The sequence below is a fragment of the Syngnathoides biaculeatus genome, chromosome 7 (assembly GCF_019802595.1).
Source record: "Syngnathoides biaculeatus isolate LvHL_M chromosome 7, ASM1980259v1, whole genome shotgun sequence".
In the NCBI taxonomy this organism is placed as follows: domain Eukaryota; kingdom Metazoa; phylum Chordata; class Actinopteri; order Syngnathiformes; family Syngnathidae; genus Syngnathoides; species Syngnathoides biaculeatus.
In genome coordinates this window covers 12687111-12711256 of record NC_084646.1, presented here as the reverse complement: position 1 = coordinate 12711256, position 24146 = coordinate 12687111, and the positions used below count along the sequence as shown (strand labels likewise).

The 24146-nt window shown below is 42.8% G+C and overlaps 2 protein-coding genes across 6 annotated transcripts in view; both read left to right on the top strand.

The window, feature by feature from the left end:
• Nucleotides 1-2209, top strand: part of tjp3 (tight junction protein 3) — a 30311-nt gene extending 28102 nt beyond the window's left edge. For 4 of the 5 annotated variants that reach the window (XM_061824177.1, XM_061824179.1, XM_061824178.1 and 1 more), the window contains exons 27-29: nucleotides 113-676; nucleotides 1371-1429; nucleotides 1504-2208. In XM_061824177.1, the coding sequence (XP_061680161.1) occupies nucleotides 113-676; nucleotides 1371-1429; nucleotides 1504-1633 (753 nt within the window). In that variant the 3' untranslated portion in view covers nucleotides 1634-2208. Of the gene's footprint in view, nucleotides 1-112; nucleotides 677-1370; nucleotides 1430-1503 lie in introns of all 5 variants that reach the window. The other variant, XM_061824176.1, reaches the window with a different exon arrangement.
• Nucleotides 2210-4403: 2194 nt separating this feature from the next.
• arhgap45b (Rho GTPase activating protein 45b) lies at nucleotides 4404-24108 on the top strand. Its single transcript, XM_061825429.1, has 24 exons — nucleotides 4404-4951; nucleotides 8135-8375; nucleotides 9871-10059; nucleotides 12022-12162; nucleotides 12472-12556; nucleotides 13938-14010; nucleotides 14104-14173; nucleotides 15502-15633; nucleotides 15907-15968; nucleotides 16061-16171; nucleotides 16252-16332; nucleotides 16403-16567; nucleotides 17290-17427; nucleotides 17505-17701; nucleotides 17768-17862; nucleotides 18702-18788; nucleotides 19037-19138; nucleotides 19659-19822; nucleotides 19916-20104; nucleotides 20596-20733; nucleotides 21822-22066; nucleotides 22150-22387; nucleotides 23357-23465; nucleotides 23533-24108. Exons 1-24 carry the CDS (start codon nucleotides 4670-4672, stop codon nucleotides 23892-23894), a joined length of 3696 nt encoding a protein of 1231 aa, XP_061681413.1. The 5' UTR covers nucleotides 4404-4669; the 3' UTR covers nucleotides 23895-24108.
• Nucleotides 24109-24146: the final 38 nt, after the last annotated feature.

Here is a 24146-nt window from a genome sequence, read left to right as displayed (position 1 = left end):
TAGTGTAAAGTTTTCTTCTCCCTCCCTCCTCTGCTGTTAAATTTCAAATTTGTAGTATCTCCATGTGCACGAAGTCCCGTTGAACTTATTTGTTGTGTGGATCTTTGATTAGTTGGAGAGCGGAGGAGAGCAGGACCTGGACGCACTGGATCAAACTCAGTCAGACTACCTCAGCGCCGCCAGTGAAATGGAGGACACTGACGGAGAGGCCTTCACAGATGGCGAGGCCTATACGGACAATGAGGACCTGGAGGAGGCATACCCGGGTCAAAACGCAGCCAGGGCCTCCGGAGTCGCACTAGCTCGCTCGTCCGAGCCAGCCTGGGGACACCGTAGCCCCAACGAAGAGAGGGAATCCGAGACTTACGCCGAGGTGTACCGGCCCAGCAGAGAAATCCCCCCTCTGATGCACGTCCCGGAACCGTCCACCATCCGCCGACAGAGTCGCAGCCCGCCTCTCCATCACCCAGATGAGTCTTTTGACCGCAGTTTTTCCGACTCTGATTTCAACCACCTCGACGCGGTCTCACCCACTACTCCGTCGGACGGACCCCCGGATTTTATCGCCCCCGACCCGTCCGCGCGGCACTCTTTGACCGAGCCGTCGTATGCGGGTGAACGGCCGGAGAGCCCCCAGCAAGCAAGTCTGTCTGCTATTGAGGATAAGTTACAGGAGGTAATCACACTGGGCTTAGTTGGTCATCACTTGAGATCAAGTATCAAGGTTAACCACCAGAGTTTTTGTTTTCTTTTAAGTGTTAAAGAGCGTCAAAGTTCATTTGTCATAAGGCTTTTTTTTTTTTTTTTTTTATATAGCCATGAGAAACAAAGCACATCAAGTCATGTCATGTTAAAGCCACTATGAGCTTTCCATATCTAGAATTTGGCATTATACTATCGTTGCATGTTGACACAAAGACTAAAAGAACATCCTTGATTTCCAGGTCTGGAATTTTGGGATTATGCCTTTTGTATGTTAACAGAAAGACTCAAATGTTTGTAAATGAGCTCCACCTCGCAACCGAGTAAATTAGTTAGAAAGATTGAGAAACAAACCATATGACGTCACATATCATATTAAAGTGCTTAATGAGTTCTTCACAGATTTATAATTCTTTCATTACACCGTCATATGTCATACTGTAGACAAGGATAAAAAAAAAAAAAATAATCCTTGCAAAAATCCCACCTTTGATCGAAGTTGACTTGTAAATGGCAAAAAAAAAAGTGTGCAGCAAACTACATTGTGAAATATATTAAAGCCCTTGTGAGAGCTTTGATCCATCTCAATTTGCATGGCATGATGACACGCTGACCAAAACAAATTTTTTTTTGCTCAAGGTCAATGCTAATTTGAACGCGTCTTTCAGGTCCGAAAGGCAGAACCACAGACGCACACGGAGGAAAAGAAGCCCCTTCAGTTCATTGTGTAAGTCCCAATATTAGGGCCAAAAAACTTGACCTGCAGATTTTTTGACAGCTGCTTCTGCCGCATGTTGACAGAGTGGCACATCACCAAGCAGTTCAGGTCCGACGCACACAGATACGAGGGGGCAGCAAAAGCTCCGAGGAAGACGAAGAGGATGAAGACGACGCGGAGGACATCGAATGGGGTCCAGCCACGGAACTGTAGACCAAGTGTCCAAGATTTGAGTGTAGCGATCAAAGAAAATGACAAGATTTTTTTTTTTTCCTGTATCACTTTTCCCCCCAATACAAACTAGTATAGATTTTAACATATGATTGGGAATGTTCTCTTTAAATTTTATTTTTTTTATTTTTAAAGACTCGCAAAGCTGTTTTTCTGGGATCAGATTATTTTTTTATAGACTTGTGCCCCAGCAACTGATCACAAATAAAACCTTTTCGTTTAAAAAAAAACAAACTTATAAACGCTCCCAATATATAATGTTTGAACGTAGCATCAATTCTCATAAATTTTGCATCAGTTTTTACCATGCAGGTGTACCTAATGGTGCAGCCAGGAAGGATAGAACTCATTCTCTGTAAGACTGAACTTTACGGTGACGCATACTGTATGTACTAATTGACTTTAACATCTTTTTTCTTATTTCATTTACCATGACTATTAAAATTATTATGGTTTTTGTTTTTATATAAATATATTTTGTAATTTGGGATGTGTGCGAGCTGAATCATATTAAAGGACAAGGAACCATATTTTGGAACTTAAATGCAGTAATTCCCAGTGTTTTTTTTTTTTTTTTTTTTTTTTTTTTTTTTACAAGGACTTTTTTTAATGGACCACCTCAGTTCTAACACCAGTTAAACAACAACTACAAGCACCTTTAAATGCCTCCAGGAATTAAAAAAATATTTGGGGAAAGAATTTGTGAAATGTTATATTAAAAGAATAATAATAATTACAAGAAAAATAACTTTCCCCCCCCCAAGTTTAAAGAAAAAAAACCAAACAAGATAAAACATTTTAATTAACGAGCAGCATATTGCAATCATAATGAACAATGTGCAGCACCAGACGACGTGATAAAATTTTGCCCACTTGACAACATTTGCCAACTGTGGACCTGTGAAGCCCTTTGAGACTCATTTGTGATTAAGGGCTGTACAAATAAACTTCACTTGACATAATATTTTGCCTTTTATTCTAGACATTTTTTTTCTTTAAGATTTTTGAACAAATCTATTACTGTCACTTTTACTGATTTAAAAAAAAAAAATGTACATCAGATTTATGTGTCAATCCTATCAGTTATTAACTGGTACAAAGTTAACAATGATTTTGTTTTATATTTCATATTATGGAGGTAAGCACTAGTTAAAAATTTTAGATAGATATATTTATTGCAAATAATTTTGCTCACCTCAAGATATGGCTCGCGGACCCCCAGGGTGCATAGACCCAAGTTTGTGTAGGCCGGGCAAGCTGGTAGTAGAACAATGTGGGAAGGTATATATAGGTGGCACGGTGGAGTGACTGGTCAGAGTGTCTGCCTCTCACGGTTCCGAGGACCGTTCTGAGGTTCACATGACCCCCGTGCATTAATTGGAGACTAAATTGCTCATAAGTGTGATTGTGAGTGCAAATGGTTGTTTCCATGTGCCTTGCGACTGGCAGAGAGCCAGTTCAGGGTGTACCCACTGATGGGGGGAAAAAAAAGACTGGATGGATCATTGGCCACCAAAACTGAAGGCGCTATCCGCCATCTTGATACTCCCAAAACAACAATGCCAACCTGTGCAACGACAGACAGTTTTGTGGCTGTGAGAAAACATTCCACAGGTAAATTAGAAAGATTTACTTTTACACTGTTAAAGTTTGTTTGTAAAGGTTTTTTTTTTTTTTTTCTGATGATCTTAATTCACTTGAACAAAGTTTTGTTTACGGTTGTTGTTGTTTAACGTTCACTCTCTGCTTCAGCTTTGTAGGCCGACGGTTTTTCGCAAAAAGCACGTCAATATTTTCCCAAACTTCATCAGTGGATAAGCAAGAAAACAGATTTTCTGTGAAATTTTTGATGAATTTCATAATACAGAACTCTGCAAATTGAAATGGATTTTCAAATGCGAGGAAACAAGTTTAAATTTTCTGTCTGAAATAGGACGTCGCAGAGACAACCAATGAACAAACTAAACCTCTTTAGCATGTATTTTCCCATTGCAACTCCTTATTTCCAAAAAGATATCTAACTGATTGACTTAAAATTTTATGTTTTTATGACAAAAAAAATGCTTAGTTTTATGCTGTGTTATGATGCACAGCATATTTTGGGAAAAGTTAACGTCACGGAAATCAGGCCCTAGGTCATATGCAAGGTTTCTTGGTAGTCACGGTGTTATATGTCGTTCCTTTGCACTTCGCCTTTTTCGGCTTACCAAGTCGAATTAAAAATCTTTCATATTACTAACACTGAAAGAAATGTCAAGCTCACACGACCAGTTTTAATTCAACATGCCAAACTTTGAGGAAAAACCCCTCCATAATCCACCCTGCAAACCTCCACACGTTTTGGGAGTACCAAGATGGCGGCCAACTGGCTTTAACCAATCGACATACCGCTCGATGTGTATGCGCTATCCAATCTATTTATTTTTTTTTTTTTTTTAGATTTTTAGACAGTGTACCCCGCCTTCTGCCCGAAGATGGAAATTCCCACGACCCTTGTGAGGATTAGCGTCTGAGATAAAATACATACACGGAATAAAACTTTTGAAAAACTACTAAAACACTAAAGTGCGACTTGACCCGACAATACTTTTGTTGTTAGTATTATAAAGGTTAGTTGTTAGCTATTATCATGGTCCCCAATATAATATAAGCAGCCTCCTAAAAAAAAAAAAAAAACTATCCTATATTTCAGAAACGTAATCATCCAAAAAAGGGATTTAATTTACGTCGCGGTGCAGGTGGCAAGGTAGACTAGGCGGCGGAAGGATACCCCAAAACGACTTGACGTGAGCTCGCACGTGCGCTTTGAACGCTAATTGTTTAGTCGAGCTGTCCTTTTCAAGGCGGGCGGACGCTCGCTCATTGTGCTTTGAAAAAAAAAAACAAACACGAGAAAGTTCATAGTGGGACACTCGTTGAATGTTGTCTCATTAAATAAAGTAGCGAGCTTTCCGGGCACCCCCCGCCCACATCCCCCGTTGAGGAAGAAGCAGGCGGCGCGGAAGAAGCTGGCCGTCAATGTGCGACGGCGCGAGGAAGCCGACGGCGCACAGCCACAGACGGCCTCCGTGGACCCGGACGGATGCCCGCGACGCCTCCCCACTGAGCGGCGAGAGCGGCGGCACAGCGCCCAAGTGGCGAGTGGGCGGGTGGGTGGGGGGTCTGTACGTCAAACTCAAGGAGGCCGGCATGGAAGGCCGAGCCACTCTCAAGATGTTCGCGCGCAAGAAGCGAGAACTTATCAAGACTCCGTCCATGTCCAAAAAGAGTCGAAGCCAAAGCCCCGGACCCCCCAACACGGTGAGGGAGACGCGTCTTGGTATATTTTATATATATATATATATATATATATATATATATATATATATATATATATATGTGTGTGTGTGTGTGTGTGTGTGTGTATACACATCATATACGGTAGTTATTCATTGGGGAACCTCCCTCCTGTGCGTGTGTGTTTAAACTGTTGTTAGTGTGTGTCTTCGCATGTTTGTTTGTGGTTGTGTATATTTTGGAGAATACCATGTGTGTGTGCGTGTGTGGTAGGTTGTGTATCCGCGCACGCGCGTGCAAGCAATCATTACTTCCTCTGTATGTATGAGTGAACGCACTCAGTAGTGTGTGAGTGTCAGCCATTTTCCGTATGCTTGGCTCGACCTATCTCTCATGGTGTCTTTGTCGGGGGGTGCGTGTGTCAGTCAGCGTTTGGACGGTTACAGTCACGAATTCCGGTCAAGTAACTAAATCCCAGTGGACATCAGCAGTATTCGCCGATTCTCTCAACAGCTACTTTGACTGAATTAAGTTTTTGGGGGAACTCATGATGACATGTCGCGCACAGAACCGAGATACTCCTATATCTGTGGCTTTGATGCTCATATTCTTTACTACAAAGGGTCATGACATGATTATCCACTGGGCTTCACATATGAGTCGATACGAGACAGATCTTTCTTCAAGATGAATCTCCTTTCCGGCGCTTGAAAGGACAAACAAACAGTTGGTGAACAAAAATAAAATCCAGTCATTCCCAACTTTTATTGAGCTAAGGTTACATTTGAAAATTCTCAATTGTCACGACGCACCAACAAACAAGACTGTCACAAAAAAATGGATACAGAAGTTCATTATAAACTTTATACCATCAAATAGAAAAGCATTTATTTGTTCAGGTGATCTTTACTGCATAATTAGAAAGATGGGGGCACGCACTGGAAAGGAGAGGAATGAAGATTAGCTGAAGTAAAACAAAATAAATGTGCATGAATGAGAGGGGCCGTGGGGGAAGAGTGAAGCTCCAGGGAGAAGAGATAACGAGGGTGGACTACTTCAAATACTTGGGGTCAACAATACAGAGCAATGGCGAGTCTGGTAAGGAAGTGAAGAAACGGGTCCAAGCGGGATGGAACAGTTGGCGGAAGGTGTCTGATGTTCTATGCGACAGAAGAGTCTCCACTAGGATGAAGGACAAAGTCTATAAAACAGTGATGAGGGCGGCGATGATGTACGGGTTAGAGACGGTGGTGCCGAAGAAAGAACGGGAAGCAGAACTTGAGGTAGCAAAAATGAAGATGCTGAGGTCCTCGCTTGGTGTGAACAGGCTGGATAGGATTAGAAATGAGCCCATTAGAGGGACAGCCAAAGTTGGATGTTTTGGAGACAAGGTAAGAGAGAGCAGAGTTCGATGGTTTGGACATCTCAAGAGGCGAGAGAGTGTGTATATTGGTAGAAGGGTGCTGAGGATAGAGCTGCCAGGCAAAAGAGCGAGAGGAAGACCAAAGAAGATTGATGGATATGAGGGAGGACATGAGGACAGTGCGTGTTAGAGGGGAGGATGCACGAGATCGGCTTGGATTGAAAAAGATGAGACGCTGTGGCGACCCCTAATCGGGACAAGCAGAAAGGAAAAGAAGAAGGTCTTTACTGTATATGGAGCTGCCATAGATAGATGAACAAAGATACATTTTTATTGTTGTAACAATAATATTTTGTTAAAAAAAAAAAGGGGGGGGGACCTGTGTTGCTGGTTACCGGTGCTCAGGACAGGAGAGGATGTTTGTAAGACTTTCTTGAGGTACCGGTATGTACGCACACTTTTAATATTAAATGTCTCATAAGCAGGCAACAAAACGTTACATAGCCTAGCAAGCTAGTGCTCATGGTTGTGTGTCAACATGCTGCCGTTATGTTCAAAAGATGACCTGACCAACCTTTTTGGAGCCAAGGCACAGACTTTCCAGTTGAAAAATCTCACATCACACAGACAAAACGGAAATGTCACAAAAAGTAGATACCGTACATTCAATGCTGTGGCGGCACGCTAACTCAGCTGTAAAGTTTTGGCCTTGCGGTTCTGAGGTCCGGGTTTCGATCCCGGCCCCGCCTGTCTGGAGTTTGCATGTTCTCCACATGACTGTGTGGGTTTTCTCCGGGCACCCCGATTTCCCCCCACATCCCAAAAGCATGCAACATTAATTGGAGACTCTAAATTGACCCTAGGTGTGATTGTGAGTGTTGCTGTGTTCTGTCTCTATGTTCCTTGCGATTGGTGCGTAACCAGTTCAGGGTGTAACTTTCCTGTGGCCCGAAGATAGCTGGGATTGGCTCCAGCACTCCCGCGACCATCGTGAGGATAAGCGGCTCAGAAAATGGATGGATTAATTGCTGTCTTACTGCTATCTAATATAAGAATAATTTAATTTGTTCTGTCACTATGCCTCACTGGCATAAATAGATGAACATAGATAATTATATTCAGTAAAGCCTATAAAAAACACTTGTGGACAAGTTTGTCCGAGTGGAGTTGTTGTTGTGGATAGTCATTTTAATTTGATATTACAAAGTGAAGTACCAGTTTTTCAATCTGGGACTCTCGTCACATCCCAAGTTTTTGTAATAATTGAATGGGCATCAAACTTTTAGGAGCGCATCTGCCATTTTGTATCTTCCATGTGTTGCTGTTTTGCATCTGATTGAGTGAACACATCCCTTCCGGGATGCACGCGCAAATGAAACCGCCACTTTTGGCGTGTGCGTGTGGTGGCAGATAACATTCCGTACAAGAGAAAGGAGCTCAGTGGCCAGTGATGATGTGTTGTGAATTGATGTGTTGCAAGTCGGGCTGGAGTGTAAATGTGTGTATGATGAAGGGGATGTGGCCATTGCTTTGAAATTCTGTAGCCATGATGAAGCGGAGTTACAAATGCAGCTACAAGCCTTATTCCATCAGTCTAAGGGCCAAAAAAGGGGATTGTAAGGGCGCAAGGCGACTGGATGTGTGGCTCAAACAGGTAATTATTGAAACAGATCCTTTTGGTATGCTTCTAGAATAATATTGTGCTTTTACTGTATTTCTTCACGTCTGCCGCACCCTCAGAATTGGGAAGTGCTGTCGTGCAGGATCTTGTGAAAGTCTCTCGTCAACACGGTGTCAAAAACAGGACCCATTTTGAACGTTTCTCTCCTCTGTGTTCCTCCCAGCTATCCATCCTCCAGGAGCAGCCTCGAAAGGATGGCGGTGACGTCACCCTCTCCTCTTCGCCCACCTATTCCTCCTCATCCTCGTTCATGCTCACCCCGTCCTCCGCCGGGCCGCAGGACCCCTCGCTATCCTGCCCCGGGACCCCGAGCCCCCAGCACGGCAAGCTGGCGCCGGGCGCCCCGACTCCCGCCGGCACTCTCAGGCGGCCGACCACCCTGAGCCGACACGCCAGCGCCGCAGGTGAGACGATACGGAAAACCTGTAGTTGGACCGCAAGACGAGAGAGCTCGCAGTGCTGGCTGAAACACGATCATGGTTTGGGACGGTATTCTATGGTTGTCAATATATGTGGAATATGCAGAGGGCTGAAATTACTTGCTCGAGAAGCCATTGTCACAAAAACCAACCATAAAGCATCCATTCATACATGGTCTTTATTGTATGAAGTGAGGTCTGGAGTCTAACTTCACTAGTGGGCCAGGTTGCAATGACAGTTTAGGAATCCCATGATAGATTATTTTCAGAAATTACTAGTCCATAAGTGGGACAGGTTACAATGACAGTTTAGGAATCCCATGAAAGATTATTTTCAGAATTTACTAGTCCCCGTTTATATTTGCTATTACTCGACTAGTCGGGTCATATCACTTGCACTGTGCTGAAACCTCTTAATGTCCAAATGTTTTTTTTTAAAGGTTTGAAAATGGCTTGCTGGCTTAGACGATGCAATGTTATTGTCTCTTTTTTATGGGGGGTGAGGTGGGGGCTTTCACAATTTGGAGGTATGAGGATTCCGCACAATGTCAGCAATATATAAATTGCAGCTCATCACAGAAAGCACCTGGTCTCATACAACCATCATTACCTTACAAGCTTGCTGTAAAAAATAAATAATAATTGTAACATTTACTGATCCAGATAGACCACAGGTGCCAAACTCGTTTTTCTCGTGGGGCACATTGTAGTTCTGGTTTCGCCCAGAGGGCCGTTGCGTAAAATATACAATCGTCTCATCGCATCATTAATTAATGAACTAGTTTTGGAATCAGAAATCAAGGGTAATGTTTTCTTCAACTATTCATGTTTTGTAAGACAAAAATGCTTGTAATATTTCAACATTATCATTTATGATACATGGCAATTAGAAATTTTGGTACCGATTTATTTTTCTCCTCCCTCCTCTCCTCCTTCAAACAAGAAGAATCAGTACATTTGGCTTTGCAGGCCACATAAAATCATGTGGTGGGCCGGATCTGGCCCCTGGGCCTTGATTTTGACACCTGTAAGATAGAGCATAAAATACAGCTACATGACAATTGACTGTAAAGACACATTTGACCTCATAATTTGACTGCAGCTGTAAGGTTATTGTAACAAATACATTTAAATAACAAATATAGAATCAGTGATTTGGCGTAATCATTTTACTATTAGAACATTCTGCAGAATTGTTTTTATCCTATTCAATATACTGAAAAAAAAATTGTTCTTGACATAATTTAAAAAGTATGGAAATTTAGACTAATTGTTCTGGAAGTGGATTTCTATACGTTGGCAGCTCTGTAGAGTCATCGGTTGCAGTAAAGAGTCTTAATTTCAGTTGACGACTATGAAAGTCCACAGCAGTGAATGAGTTAAGAGGTGGATTAGGTCTGGTAAATCCTCACCGAACGCTGAGGTACCAAATGTATCAAATGTACAGTGGCTGACTGTCTACCTATTTGTACGCCCCCAGGTTTGACTCTTCAGTCGTGGGTGTTCACCAAAGGCCAGGCCAAAGGTGCCATGACGCCGACGCCCCCGTCATCCGAGGCCCCCGAGGGCGCCGCCATCGAGGTGGAGGACATCCCGGCCCTGCTTAGGGACGTGGCGCGCTTTGCTGAGGCCGTGGAGAAGCTGAAGGATGTGGTGGTGCTGGCTGAAGGTAGTTGGAAGTTTTCAAAAAGATTTAGGATCCCCAATTCTTATCATTTAATTGAGTAGAACTCTGTAAAAGCACCGACACGATCGCTGGAGCAACAACGTTTATACACAGGCAGCTGAGATGGGCTCCAACTCCTCAGAAAATGGAGGAATGTTTTTAAAGAGCGTAAAATCTATTCATCTTCTGAACGGCTTTTTTTCACATCTTATTGCTCACCTTTCACAACGTGGCTCATAATGGCCGCGCGATCGTTCCAAAAGCCACCTGCAACACACGTGTGCATTTGCTACGTGTTTGTGTGTTACCGTGACTTTCATGTTCTTGCGTTCTTCTAAACAGGAAACTACTGTGGATCGTGTCTTGACAGTGCAGCCTCGCGCGCACTTCCTCCTCCGATAGGGTGGCTGTGCCTCCCTGCACTTGCGCTGTAGGGATTTCACTTTACATAAAGCAACTTCAGAAAAGTCTGCAAGGCAGCATTTCTTGCGGGGGAAAAATAAGTCCCCTTCCTGTGTGGCTCAATGTTGAGGTCACTCTGTTCGTATCATCACAGACACTCGAACAGACGTCACCATGGACACTGTTGTGACATCTAATGCTGCCAAACTGTTGTTCTGTTCGAAGAAGAAAATTTGCCCATCATAAAAATAAATGGCACACGCGTCTCATGAATGGACACAAAATTATTACATTAATTTCCGGCCTACAGATCGCACCTGATTATTAGCCTCAGCCAGTACATTTGTAAAGGAAATACCATTTGGTACATATATAAGCCGCACCTGTGGAAAAGCCGCAAGTGCCCACATTGAAACACGAGATATTTGAAAAGAAAGACAGTACACAGAGTTTTCAAAGTTTTAATACCTTAGCTTAGCTTAACATAACAACAACACTGTAGCACAAACTGGGCTGGTTTAAAAAAAAATAAACAGCCACAGCAGCTACACAGTAGGAATATGGTTGGACAGCACTAACAGGGCCAGTTAAAAAAAAAAAAAAAACATACCTAAATTACTAAGACGTGGCAGCAACGCACTAGCACGTAGCTAACTGGGCCAGTTAAAAAAAAACATTGTAAAAGTCACTTCCTCGGCACATATATTCCACCGGTATCACTCTTAGCTTTTCCGCTCAAATGCCTCCTTGCGGCTGTTAGAAAAAATGCACGAATTAGCCGCATTAAGCGCAGGGTTGAAAGCGTGTGGAAAAAAGTCGTGGCTTACAGCCCAGAAGACAGTAAATAAATGTAAAATGTTGACGGTCCGCTTTCGTCCCAGTGTTCCTGTTAAGTTTTAATAATTTGTGGTCCATTTATCAGGTTTGCATGATCCAATTTTTGTTGGAAATGCCAAAATGTCCTAATGTCAGTTTTCCTAATTTTAAAAATGGAAAACCGCTGGGGTCTTATTGGTCCATAATCACTGCGTCTGCCAGATACAGGTCCCTTTTCGATGTTTAGTTCTAACTCAAATTCATGAGTTTCATTGTGTGTGGGAGGTATTGGTACACTCAAAGTACATCCAAACACAATCTGTGTCAAGTATACAAACGTGTTTTCTGATAACACTAACATGTTAACACCCACACTTTCTTCGGCCATTAATAACGCACTACTTTTTGATCAAAATGACAAGCCTGTGGCAGCCGGCTAGCTCAAAAAGTTAACAAACCTAGTCTAGAGCTTTACTAAGTGCTTCTTCTTGTCAAACATGTTCTTTGTTCCCCAAAAGCTGGTCAGTAATCAACTCTGACCGAGAGTCCCGTCTAGCTGACCTGAAATGGGAATAAAAACAGGAAATAAACTTAGTGTGCCCAAATGGGGTAAAAAGTTGCATCGAAATGCTATCACCCCTGTATGAAGACACAATAATTTGCTGTTTACCTTGCGTGCCCTAATTGCCGTGAGAGGGTGCCGTCCTAACTGTAGGGCAGATGCCAACTGACTTTCTTTGCACAAAGGTACAGAGAACCAGCGGCCCGTAGCCCACGAGTGCTTGGGGGAAGTTCTGCGGGTGTTGCGGCAGGTCATCAACACGTACCCCTTCCTCAACACGGTAGAGATCCTCACCGCTGCTGGGAAACTGATATCCAAAGTCAAAGGCGAGTGAGATGACAAGTCTCTGAATATTCTCAACTCCTGTTTCCATCTGATATACTTTGTAAATGTTCAAAAATAAAGCAAAGTAGGAAAACATGCTTGCCTGTATCTCAAACATCTGGGTACAATATGGTAGTTGAGTATCAAACATTCAGTTTTATGGATGGCAGACATTTAGAGCCAATCTGCTAAGGGGGTTTACTTTTGACATTTCACTAAAGATGATGGTGGTGTATTGCATTTTTTTGTAAGTTTTTCTTTTTTTAATACCAATTTACAGTAATCCAATCTATGAATAAACACTTTTGTAGGTTTCCACTACGAGGCGTGCAATGACTCGGACAAAAAGGACTTTGAGAAAGCCATTGAGACCATTGCAGTGGCCTTCAGCAGCAAGTGAGTGACTGCGATATTGCTCAAAACATAAGTTACATGTAAACCGTCTTTCTGTGTGTAAGTGAGAAGGGTGTCAATGTTGACGCATTTGCATGAGACCGAGAGTACGAAAACAGGAAGTGGTTTTCTTGCACGCCATGACACAAAATGTCTGATTTGGATACGATCGCTCAGATCACATTGGGATTATTAGCATGCAAGTGAACACACAGGACAGGAAATCTCTACATTTAAAAAAAAAAAAAAAAAGAAATAAAAAAAAAAACCTTGATTTAAAAATAAAAAAATGATGTATGGTGTTTGCGTTTGAAGCGGTCACATGTCTGTTTTAACTGTCAGAAGACCAGCAAGAGGAAGTGAGTCATCACTCAGTTAAAATGTCTGACAGCTCCTTTTCCTCATCCAGTCAGCTGCCCTCCATTCCACCCGCAGTAACATGAAATTTACCCTCTTTAAAAAAACAAAAAAATCTCATGGCAAATGACCTCACAACCTCTGTCTGAACTGAAATATAAATATAGTCATGTCTGACTACAGGAACACTTTTTTTGTAATTAAAATGTAAAAATCTGTCACAATTGTGGCAGTACAGTGCCTCAGCTGGAAAGTGTTGGCCTCACACTTCTAAGGATCCGGATTCAATCCCGGCCCTCCCTGGTTTGAGTTTGCATGTTCTCCCTGTGTTTGCGTGGGTTTTCTCCGGTTTGCTCCCAGTTCAGGGTGTACCCCACCTCCTGCCTGTTGACGGCTGGGATAGGCTCCAGCACTCCCCGCGACCCTTTTGTGGATAAGCGGTTAAGAAAATGGATGGATGTTTCAATTGTTTACCAAAAAACGTTTGTTAAGACACGTTTTTAATGTTAGGAGGATAATTGTAATACTGTATTGAGAGCTCATGAGGAAAAAACTGAATGTTACAAGAATTTTTTTCATCAGAAAATAGTTTTAACATTACAATACTGTACCACAATTTAATGAGGGGGGGGAATAAGTGCACAAGCAATGAATTGACTGTTATAATAAAAAAATGTTCAGGAGTTCAAAATTTGCTAGAAAAGGTTGAAGGTTGCATAATGCAATGTTACAGAAGTCAAATACTGCATTACAAGGATAAGGGTATGTGAGAACAACATCAGGAAAAGATTTGCTGCCTTATAAAAATGAATTTGATGTTAATTGTGTATAGATTATGTTCTTATAAATAAAGATATATATAATCTCATTCTACGTAAAAAGTTGTACCATTATTTATGAAAATTTTAAAAACGTAATGAGGGGAAAATAGTCTATTTTGGAGGGGATAAAAAGTCAGTATTTCAAGAATGTGTAGTACGTGTGCAATTCTGCTCGAGGTAAAAGTGTACCTTGTGCTTGTGTCCAGTGTGTCCGAGCTGCTGATGGGCGAGGTGGACAGCAGCACACTGCTGTCACTGCTGCCCACTGAGAAGAGCCGCGTGAGTGACTGACTCGTTCTCCTCCATTTATCGCCACTTTTCAATTATCATGTCCGGCGGCTCCTTTAAATGTGCTTCTTTTATGCTGTGCAGTCCATGGACAACTTGTATACCGCTGCAGGCCAGGACGGCGCTCATCTCGGGAGCCACTCGGACAATATAGGTAGGCAGCTTCACCACGCGATTGCGCTTCAGATTTTATTTTATTTTTTTATTGTATTTACTTTTTCATTGAAGACATTTCCTAAGGTGACAAGGGAAATGCAAAGACAAAATATTTGAAAGTTGAAAAGCTACAAGAAAAAAAAATGTCAATACTTGGAAAAAAAAATTGGAGAAAGTTATGAAGTTTAGAGCTTTTAAGTGTATTAGAAGAAAAAAAGGTGCAACGTTAAACAAAGTAGCTATGAGAATAAATTTGAGCTCAAGCTTGAGTCGTTATTGATTTTGTGAGTTGTGTATGAATTGAGTTTTTACACTTGTAAAGTTAATGAAAAACTGCTATAAAATGCACAAATGGTGTCGCGTGGTCATAGTGTTCAAAGAGAAATGTTGGAAGGTTACGAGATGAGTCACTTTGGTGTTAGGTGAAAAAAAAATTACTCGAGCGTACTTAAGGCTAATTTTCCTTTAACATAATGACAAAAGTCAAAAGTTGTCCTTTGAATAATTACTTAAGTAACCAATAAAAAAATACTATTGTCAAATACACAAAAATAATCATAATTGGTATGTGCAAATTGGGATGTTTCCCATCAATATAACTAATCTTTGCAAAATAACAATAAATGAAAGCAAATTTAGCGGCAAGAAATGGTCTTAAATGAACATTCTTGTTTTAGGATCGCAGCTTGTGAAATGGCTTTTTTTTTATAGTCTGCTTAAAAAAAAAAAAAAAACTGTCAATGTGAATCCGGGCTGGGCAGCCTCCTCTCACTGTGAGTCACACGCCATTTTGTTTTCTCTCGTTTCTGCCACGCTTCATGTAAAGGAGTCATCTTGAAAATTTTGCTTCTGGGTGGGGCCGTGCAGACCCTTTCACTGGCTCGGTTTGACTGAAATGAAGTCTAACAGCACTTGTACAGTAGTTTCGTTGGATTGGTGAAACACTCACGTGACAGCGCCTGAAGCATGGGCGTCTCTGACAAACCAAAACAAATGGAACACCCAAGTGATGATGGATACAAATAAAACTCACGAGAGGAAGAGAGTGAAAGAAAGCATTTGTTGAATGCTTAAGTAAAAAGTGTTTGAGTTTGAAAATCAGTGTTACTAAACACCTCTGGTAATATAGTAGCATTACGATGACAAAAGGTTGTCATATAGAAGCTTCTTTTTCTAGAAATTTTGCGGTGAACTCCGAATTGTTTGTTTAGGCTGGTTTACTTTTACTTTCCATTGTATTTATTCAGAAATAACTGTTTTCCAACAATACTTGGTCCATTTTTGCCCACTTATCAATGCACAAGTGGCCATGTTTCCGACCTGCAGGCAACGTCGAGGGAGTGGACGTGATTCTCCAGCGCAGCGAGGGTGGCGTGGACTCTGCCCTTCACTATGCCAAAACATTTTCCAAGTACATGAAGGATCTCATCAGTTATGCGGAGAAGAGAACCTCACTGGGTACATTACGAATCTCTTGCTGCTTAATCTGCAAGTCATAAAATTACAAATGTTTTCAGTAAGTCACATCATGAGAGTGAATTTATAGTTAAAAGGAAAAGTTGCAGCGTCATGATAAAAATGTTCTGCAAAGGTTGCGCAACTTGGTTGTTTTACAAGATGTACTTCTGCAATTATGAATTAGGAATATTACCAGAGTAAAACTAGTGTTGAAGGAATAAAGTATTTAAAGGGACAGCTTTATAATATGTATGTTTGTCTGTCTTCCACCAGAGATGGAGTTCTCCAAAGGTCTTCAAAGATTATACCAGTCCTGCAAACACAGCATAACACACGTAAGATGCATTTTAGATAACGGTCTTTTTTTTTTTTTTTTTTTTTTGTACCATCCTATGCAGTCATGACTAACCAGTATTATTTCCTTCAGCCCCACATGCCCCTCTTCTCCATATACTCTTTGGCTCTGGAGCAGGACCAGGAGCAGAGTGTGAGCCTCCAGCAGGCCAACGCCACCTTGCACAACCAGACTTTTATCCAGGTTCCGACCATTTGTTGTGAGAGTACTTTTTGTGTGATGAAAAGATAAACTCGAACATGTCTATATTTATTTGTGTGCAGCCGCTGGTGCAGCGCAAGCAGGAGCATGAGAAGCGGCGGAAGGAATTAAAGGATCACTGGACTCGAGCAAAGAGAAAACTGGTATGTCTTTTAACGCATTTGCGCACATGTGACTGAGTCTCGAGTGTGAGTGGAGCTGCTTCTCCTCCAGATGGACTGTGAGGCCAACCTCCGCAAGGCCAAGCAAGCCTACATGGCCCGCTGCGAAGACTACAAGGCCAAAGCAGCCGCCAGCCGAGCCGAGGAGGAGGGAGCGGGAGCCAACCCCAAATCCGTGGACAAGAAGAAGAGGTTGGAGGAAGAGGCTCGCAACAAGGTGATCGCCAATGCCTATGTTCAGAAATGTTGGTGCGCAGGGTGGATGTAATTACCCAAAAAAATAAATACTGTGCTAAATGGAAAATATTATTTGTATATACTGTGACAAAAATTTATAGTTGAGAGAAAATCTACCAAATGTATCAAGAAAAGGTTTATTATATTTTTCAATTTAATGAATACATTTTTTTCCCCAAAATTATGGGGGGAGGGAGTTCTGACAAAATAACTCATGATGAAAAAGTGATCATGTTAATACAAAAAAAAGTCATAAGGTTAATACAAAGGTACTGTTAAATAAAACGCTGTAATGTTATAAGCAAAAAGATCAGTGCAGTCAATTCCAAAAAAATGTCATGGTATTAGGAAAAAAAACTATGGGTACCAGAATGTTTTAAAGTTATCAAAAAAATCTAAATGTTACAAAAAGTCACTGACAAAGTTGTAATGTTACAAGAAAAAAAACTTGTAATGTTTCAAGAAATTCAATGTTACAAGAAAACAAAGTCACAAAGAAAAAGTAGAAAGCTGTGTTGTCGCAAAACAAATTTGTAAAGTTCAGAGAGTTTGTAAGTTAAGAATAATAAAGCCCCCACCTCGCCCATTCACTCTTTATTAATTTAGATTACTCTGACTTTGTTTTAATATAGCTAGCGTTGACAACCTTAAATTTTAAAATTGGCATTTTGACCACTGGCAACTGGTATGTTTTCACTGTAGGCAGATGAGGCGGAGGCGACCTACAGGACGTGCATCGCCGACGCCACGGCTCAGATGATGGAGCTGGAGCACACCAAAGTCACTGTGCTGAGGCAGCTGCAGGACCTCATCAAACAGAGCGACCAAACGCTGCGCTCGGTCTGACCCAAAACATATATCTTAAACATCTTTCCACCGACATTTTTCCTCACGTGTCTTCTCAATGTGACTGCCAGGCCACCATCTCGTACTACCAGCTTATGCACATGCAGACGGTGGCACTGCCCGTTTGCTACCAGACCTTGTGCGAGAGCAGCAAGCTCTACGACCCGGGCCAGCAGTATGCCGCCTACGTGAGAGATCTGCAGCTGCCCGACCAGCCTGCCGTCTGCTACGCGTTCGAGCCCTACACACCCACCGGCGCAACCTCGCAGTAAGGAAGGACGCTTGCTCTCATGGTGATGTTTCATTTTTAACGTATATTGTTAAATGAAACCAGCCAAGGCCACAGACCAAGGAACGACAGCTTCAGCAGGGAGCAGACGAGCCAGGCGGACAGCACCTCTGCGGCTGTGGACACGGATCACCAGCCTAGTAAGTGCCTCCACTTGAAGATTTGCCTTTTTTTTTTTTTTTTTTTTTTACAGAAGGGACTTTAATCTAAATACAGTTGTGCCTTGAGATATGAGTAAGACAACTTTTAAAATGTTTTCGATGGAGTGTCAGTTCGGCCTTTTTGCTTTGACTTGAGAGCAAAAATTTAAAATACAAGCATCTGGTGGCAGTGAACTCAACTCACTTAACGTGGCTGATTTAAAAAAAAAAAAAAAAAAAAAAAAAAAAAGGGGGGGGGGGGGGGGGGGCTTCAAGGTGTTATTGCTACTCCCAATCCAAGTTTACTGTCAAATTGGACAAACACATAGAATTGCACATTGTGTATTTTAAACAACCACATAATTTTGTTATAAAGTATGCTAGATTAATGCTAACAAATTGGGAAACATCATGGACCTCCTAACAAAATACTGTAGCATGTGTGTTGTAATGTTCGCATACTACTATATAAGCAACGGATATTTGAACACAAATGATGACCAACAAGTGCATGTAAAACAACAATACCCACAAATATTCTTTAACCTCTGTGAGAAACGACTAATAATGATGTACTGATGAGCTGTCCCTTTAAGTGAAACAAAAAATGTAGTAAAAAGTATTTAATTTCTTTACATTCTGTTTGTGTCATTGGTTTATGGGGCTATTTTTCTTTTTAAAAAAAAAAAAAATCTTTTTTTTTTAAAATTTTGGTTCGTTCTTTAGTGAGTCATGTCAAATGGGAAAGAGAATTTGAGAAGTGTTTTGAGTTGCAAGTGTGGTCACAGAACAAATTAAATTTGTACGTCGAGACACTATTTGTATATGTTGTTGTGCAGGGCAGGGTCACAAGTCATGGGGCTCCACAGTGAGTGAGGACAGCGTGGGGGCAGACGGCACCCTGGAGTCTCCAAGCGCCAGCACAAGTGAGATTATTTCAATAAATGGTTGAATTAATTGTTTGGGTCATTCATGCAATAAATCAGAACAAAACAAGTTGTGTGGGTGGATAAAGTAGGGAGTTAAAAAAAGAGAGGAAAAAAAAAAAAAAGCACTAGCTACCCAAATGAGACAACTCCACAAAATTGTTGAATGGAAATTTCCTATTTTCAGTTCAATTTCTCTCTTTTGGCAGACACGTTTTTACACTCTGAGGTTCTTTTTGTCTCGCTAGCCGACATCAGTAAAATTGCCCGGACGTCATCCACCGGAACGGTGTCGTCCAATGAGGACACGGACGAAAAAGACGGGAACGTGGCCTCCTTTGAAACGCCAAGTAAGACTTTTACTTGCACCGTAAGCGACCATTTTGGTACTTTTTTCCATGTCACACAGATTTATATAAATGGCACAAAAAGGGAAGTCAGCACTGGAAATTTTCCAATTTTGGAGATAGTATCAAAAACACAACAGAGGTGAGGCTGAACATTAGCTTGTTCCACAGTGTCATTAAAGCCATACACTGCTGATCAATTACTATTTTATTATTTTTCTGTCATTTATATTACCTTGACACCTTACCCTGACATCTTCTGCCCTGTTGTGTCGAAAGCAATTGTCCCTGTCCGGGAAGTATTTTATACGTCACATCACGCCCTATTACTTAATGTAAACTTGTGAACTGATGCTGTGTTCCTTTGTGAAAGTGCATACAGTTGTGACAATATCACCCTTTGCTGGAGTCTGTTTGAAAGATAAAGGTGGATAAATGCGGGGTGTTCTGTGTGGAAAAGAAAAAATTGTCAATATTTGTCATACAAGTATGAGTTCAATAACTGTCTTTCATTCTTCCACAGACATGAACGGCATGGACCCCGACGTGGTAGTTTCCACCAGACCTTTCCGGAACGTGGGCCTGTCCAAAGCCGCCCAGACGCACCGTCTGAGGAAGCTGCGCACTCCCGCCAAGTGCCGCGAGTGCGACAGTTACGTATACTTCCAGGGAGCAGAATGCGAGGAGGTGAGGGGAGGAAAACATTGCAGGTTTTTCGGGGCAACCCCCTCAAACAAAGATGGGTTTTCTCAAACGGTCTCCTCCCCAATGCGTGCACAGTGTTTCCTGGCTTGTCACAAACGCTGCCTGGAGACGTTGGCCATCCAGTGCGGACACAAGAAGCTGCGGGGCCGTCTACAGCTCTTCGGCAGGGAATTCTCACTGGTGGCCAGCTGTGCCAGCGACGGCATCCCCTTCATCGTCACCAAGTGCATCTCAGAGATCGAACGGCGGGCGCTGAAGATGAAGGTCAGAGACCTTTTTCCCTGTTTCATGGCCAACCGACCAAATTGGTGCCATTTGCTTGTTGTAACTCTTAAAATAACCATTTTATTATTCATCTGTAGAAAATACACATTGCACTAATCACAATTTGCATTGGGCAATCTCAAGCAACTTATTTTTTAAACTGAAACTCATCTGATTCACAGTAGCGCTACTAATAAAAGAGTGGTAATTCGGATTCACTCTGGTCAAAAAATGAAGGGGGAAGAAAAAAAGAATCCTGGATCATAACTTTTGCAGTTGCACTCATATTTTGTTCTTAACTAAAGCGTGCATTTTGTCGAGACGCACTATGGCACTATTTCTAAAACTGCGCGTGCACCAACATGAGAAGCCTTCGGATAATTTACATCTCTCAGACCTAGAAATGATCACTTGACATCCTGATCATTTTAATCATGTGAGAAATGCCTCGTGACTAAAATGTTTGCTCACTTGTGCTCGTTGGCCGCCAGGGCATCTACCGGGTGAACGGCGTGAAGACACGCGTGGAGAAGCTGTGTCAGGCCTTTGAGAACGGCAAGGAGCTGGTGGAGCTGTCGCAGTGTTCGCCGCACGACATCAGCAACGTGCTCAAGCTCTACCTGCGACAGGTCAGTCGTGCCTTGTATGCTACAGTTTTACAAAATAAAATACCATAATTTCCGGCCTATAAGCTTTTTGAGCATTTGTCATTTTTCATGTCCAGCTTAAGGTCCAAGACAATTCGCCACACTAGTAGACCCACTAGAGATCACTCGTAGCACAACTAGGCCCAACTTGTAGGCATGTGTCACACTAGTAGCCTCCTAGACCCTACCCTGTAGCATCAAAATGCATCCTAGTACTATAATTTACGCCCTATAAACGGGGATTTTGTTGTTTGTTGGGTTTTTTTTCCCCACATGCTTTCAACCCTGCGGCTTATATGATGATGCATTTTTTTGTAACGGCCGCAAGGGGGCACTCGAGGGGAAAAGGTAAGAGTGAGACCGGTGGAATATATGTAACAAGGCAGGGACTTTTACCGGTATGTTTTTTTTTTTTTTTTACCGGCCTGGTTAGCGCTCCACTAGCGTGTTACTGCTGTGTCACAGTGATTTAGGTATGTTTTTTTTTTGTTTTTTTTTAACCGACCCTGTTCGTGCTGCGCTTCCATGTTGCTACTGTGTAGATGTCGCGGCTGTTGTTTTTACCAGCCATGTTCATGCTAGCGTGTTGTTGCTATGTTAAGCTAAGGTATTAAATCTTTGAAAACTCGTTCTGTGTACCGTCTTTCTTTGTAAATATCCCATGTTTGAATGTGGGCACTTGCGGCTTATGTATGTACCAAGTGGTATTTCCTTTCCAAATGTACTGGGTTATGCTCATAATCAGGTGCGCTCTGTAGGCAGGAAATTACAGTAATTGAAATAAAAAGGTGCTAAGCTACCTTTACCTCTATGAGTACTCTATGTGCAATTTGAGATGCTCATGAGGCTGCCTCAAATTTTTTTTTCAACTTGTATTGGGGTAGGCCTGTGCTTAGCTCAAGGAACTGTTTAAATTTGGTTTTATAATAGAGGGAGGGTGCTTTTACTTATCAATGTTTTCATTTACTTCACTCCAGAAGGCGGTAAGGTGAGTAAGGTTAAGGGTTCAAGCATTTTTATCATATATTTTTTGTGTGTGTGTTTTTGTTTTGTTCGGTTGCCACATCCAGTTGCCAGAGCCCATCCTTCCATTCCACATTTATAACAACCTGGTGGGTTTGGCCAAGGAGAGTGTGCAGGCCGACGAAGAGCCCGGCGGCCCCCCGGCGGTGGGCAGGGGGTCCCAGCTGGTGGACTTGGGCCCGGAAACTGACCCGGAAGCACTCGTGCTGGTGGACAAACTGAGGGAACTTCTGAAGGAGCTGCCCAAAGCCAACATGGCCACCCTGCGGTACCTGATTCGCCATCTTCGCCGGTGAGGAAGAAGACTCGTCAGCTAGCGCGTATCACGTTGCTGTGGTGGCCTCTTTTTAAGACGCGCGATCTCGCTTCTGTTAGGATCGCCGAGCTGGAGGAGGAGAACAAGATGAGCGCCAGTAACCTGGGGATCGTGTTCGGTCCCTCGCTGATGCGTCCTCGTCCCACGGGAGCCACCATATCCCTCTCGTCTCTGGTGGACTACCCCCACCAGGCCCGCGTGGTCGAGGCCCTCATCGTCTTCTACGCCTCCGTCTTCCAGTCCAAGAGCTCCTACGGCCACAAGACCGGCCGCTCTGCCTCCACCTCCGCCCACGCAGTGAGCTCCTACTGCTAATATTTGATTTGAGATTATTTATTATTTGGGAAAAATCCATTTTATGTATCAAATTGTTTTTTGTTTTTTTTTTTCCCCCCATTTATTGCAAAGAGTACTTCAAAGACTAAACAACTTTGGCCAGGGTGTTTATTGGAGGGGTGGCCTTTATTTTTGCAAATAGTTTTACTCCGGACGTTCAACACCATTTTTTAAGACAAATACCAGAATGAGTATTCACTCTTTGAGTATTCAACAACAACAGTAGTACGTACTTTTTCAGACAGTAAATTGTCAATAACGCACTAACCAGTAATTGTGAACAGACCTTTTTTTTGTTCTTATGCAGATGATGAGTAACCAATGTGTCAAACCGCCACAGTGTAGCACCAAGTACTGGCAAGGAGGACTAGGTCAATGTCCATCCATCCGTCCATTTTCTTAGCCGCTTATCCTCACAAGGGTTGTGGGGAGTGCTGGAACGTATCCCAGCTGTCAATGGGCAGGAGGCGGGGCACACCCTGAACTGGTTGCCAGCCAATCGTGGGGCACATGGAGACAGTCACACTCACAATCACACCGGGGGGGGGGGGCAATTTACAGTGTCCATTTAATGTTGCATGTTTTTGGGATGTGGGAGGAAACCGCAGTGCCCGGAGAAAACCCACGCAGGAACGGGGAGAACATGCAAACTCCACACAGGCGGATCCGGGATTGAACCCGGGACCTCAGAACTGTGAGGCCAATGCTTTCCAGCTGATCACCGTGTTTCCACTAGGTCAATGTGACAATTTATTTTAATTTTTTTGGGGCCATATATATCAGTGGCTGGTATCGACTTGTAGCTGATGCATTGAAAATTTATCATTTTTTGAAATACTTTTTTGAAGGAAGAGGATTTTTTTTTTTTTTTTTTCTACAATAGCAGTGTCAGTTTTAGTTGAGCTTTTCCCATTTGTGATGATTGTGCAGGTTCAGGTCCTCGGCGAGGATGTGACCAGCAGCTCTGCCGACGGCGAGGAGGACGGAGGCCCGCACAGGAAGAGCAAGTGTGAGTCGGACAAAATGGACGAAGGCTGCGGTGAGTTTTGAGTGACCCGAATTCTTTCAAACATCCCGCGCTTGACTCTGCGAGGGTACCTCCGCAGGGTCCATGGGCTCCAGCGAGCAGCTCCCCGACTCGGACTCTGAACAGGAGGAGAGCACCACGCCGGGAGGCGCCGAGGTGGAGGATGACGATGACGATGAGGGCGACGACGAGGACGAGCGACTGAGCTACCAGGACAATCCGGAGCTGGACGGAACTCCGCCTCCCGGCGGCCCCCCCGACGGCGCGACCGGGGCCGAGGGTAGTCTGATCGCGTCTCTGGCCGAGCTGAACGTGAACCAGTCCAACAATTACTACTACTCCTCGCCGCTGTCTGGTCGTTCCCGAGTCCTGCTGGCACGTCTGTGTGGCAAGAAGGTTCCGCTTAGCCGAAACCGGGCCAGAGAACCCGAATTTGTCTAACGTTTGCGTTAATGCTCTTTGTTTGAAGCTTTTAACAGCATATTCCTTTTCTTATGCGTCATTTCTGTAACTGGACTGTATTGGCACACAGTCCAGTGTTTTGTTTTTTTTGTTTGCTTCAAAGTGCTGCTGGTATTATTTCAGCACCGTCTTTTGTATGTTTTGTTGCATTGTTTGTGTTTTTTGATGTTTTAATAAAATTATTTTTACTTTTGGTTGTTTATTTATTGTGGCTTTTAAACGCAGAAGGAG

Excerpts from the sequence above, each read along its gene's own strand:
- arhgap45b (XM_061825429.1), top strand. The coding sequence starts at position 4,670 with ATGTGCGACGGCGCGAGGAAGCCGACGGCGCACAGCCACAGACGGCCT. Across the intron at positions 18,789-19,036 it reads GTCTCCAAGCGCCAGCACAA|CCGACATCAGTAAAATTGCC; the intron begins GTGAGATTATTT and ends TTGTCTCGCTAG. Across the intron at positions 19,823-19,915 it reads AGGGAGCAGAATGCGAGGAG|TGTTTCCTGGCTTGTCACAA; the intron begins GTGAGGGGAGGA and ends ATGCGTGCACAG.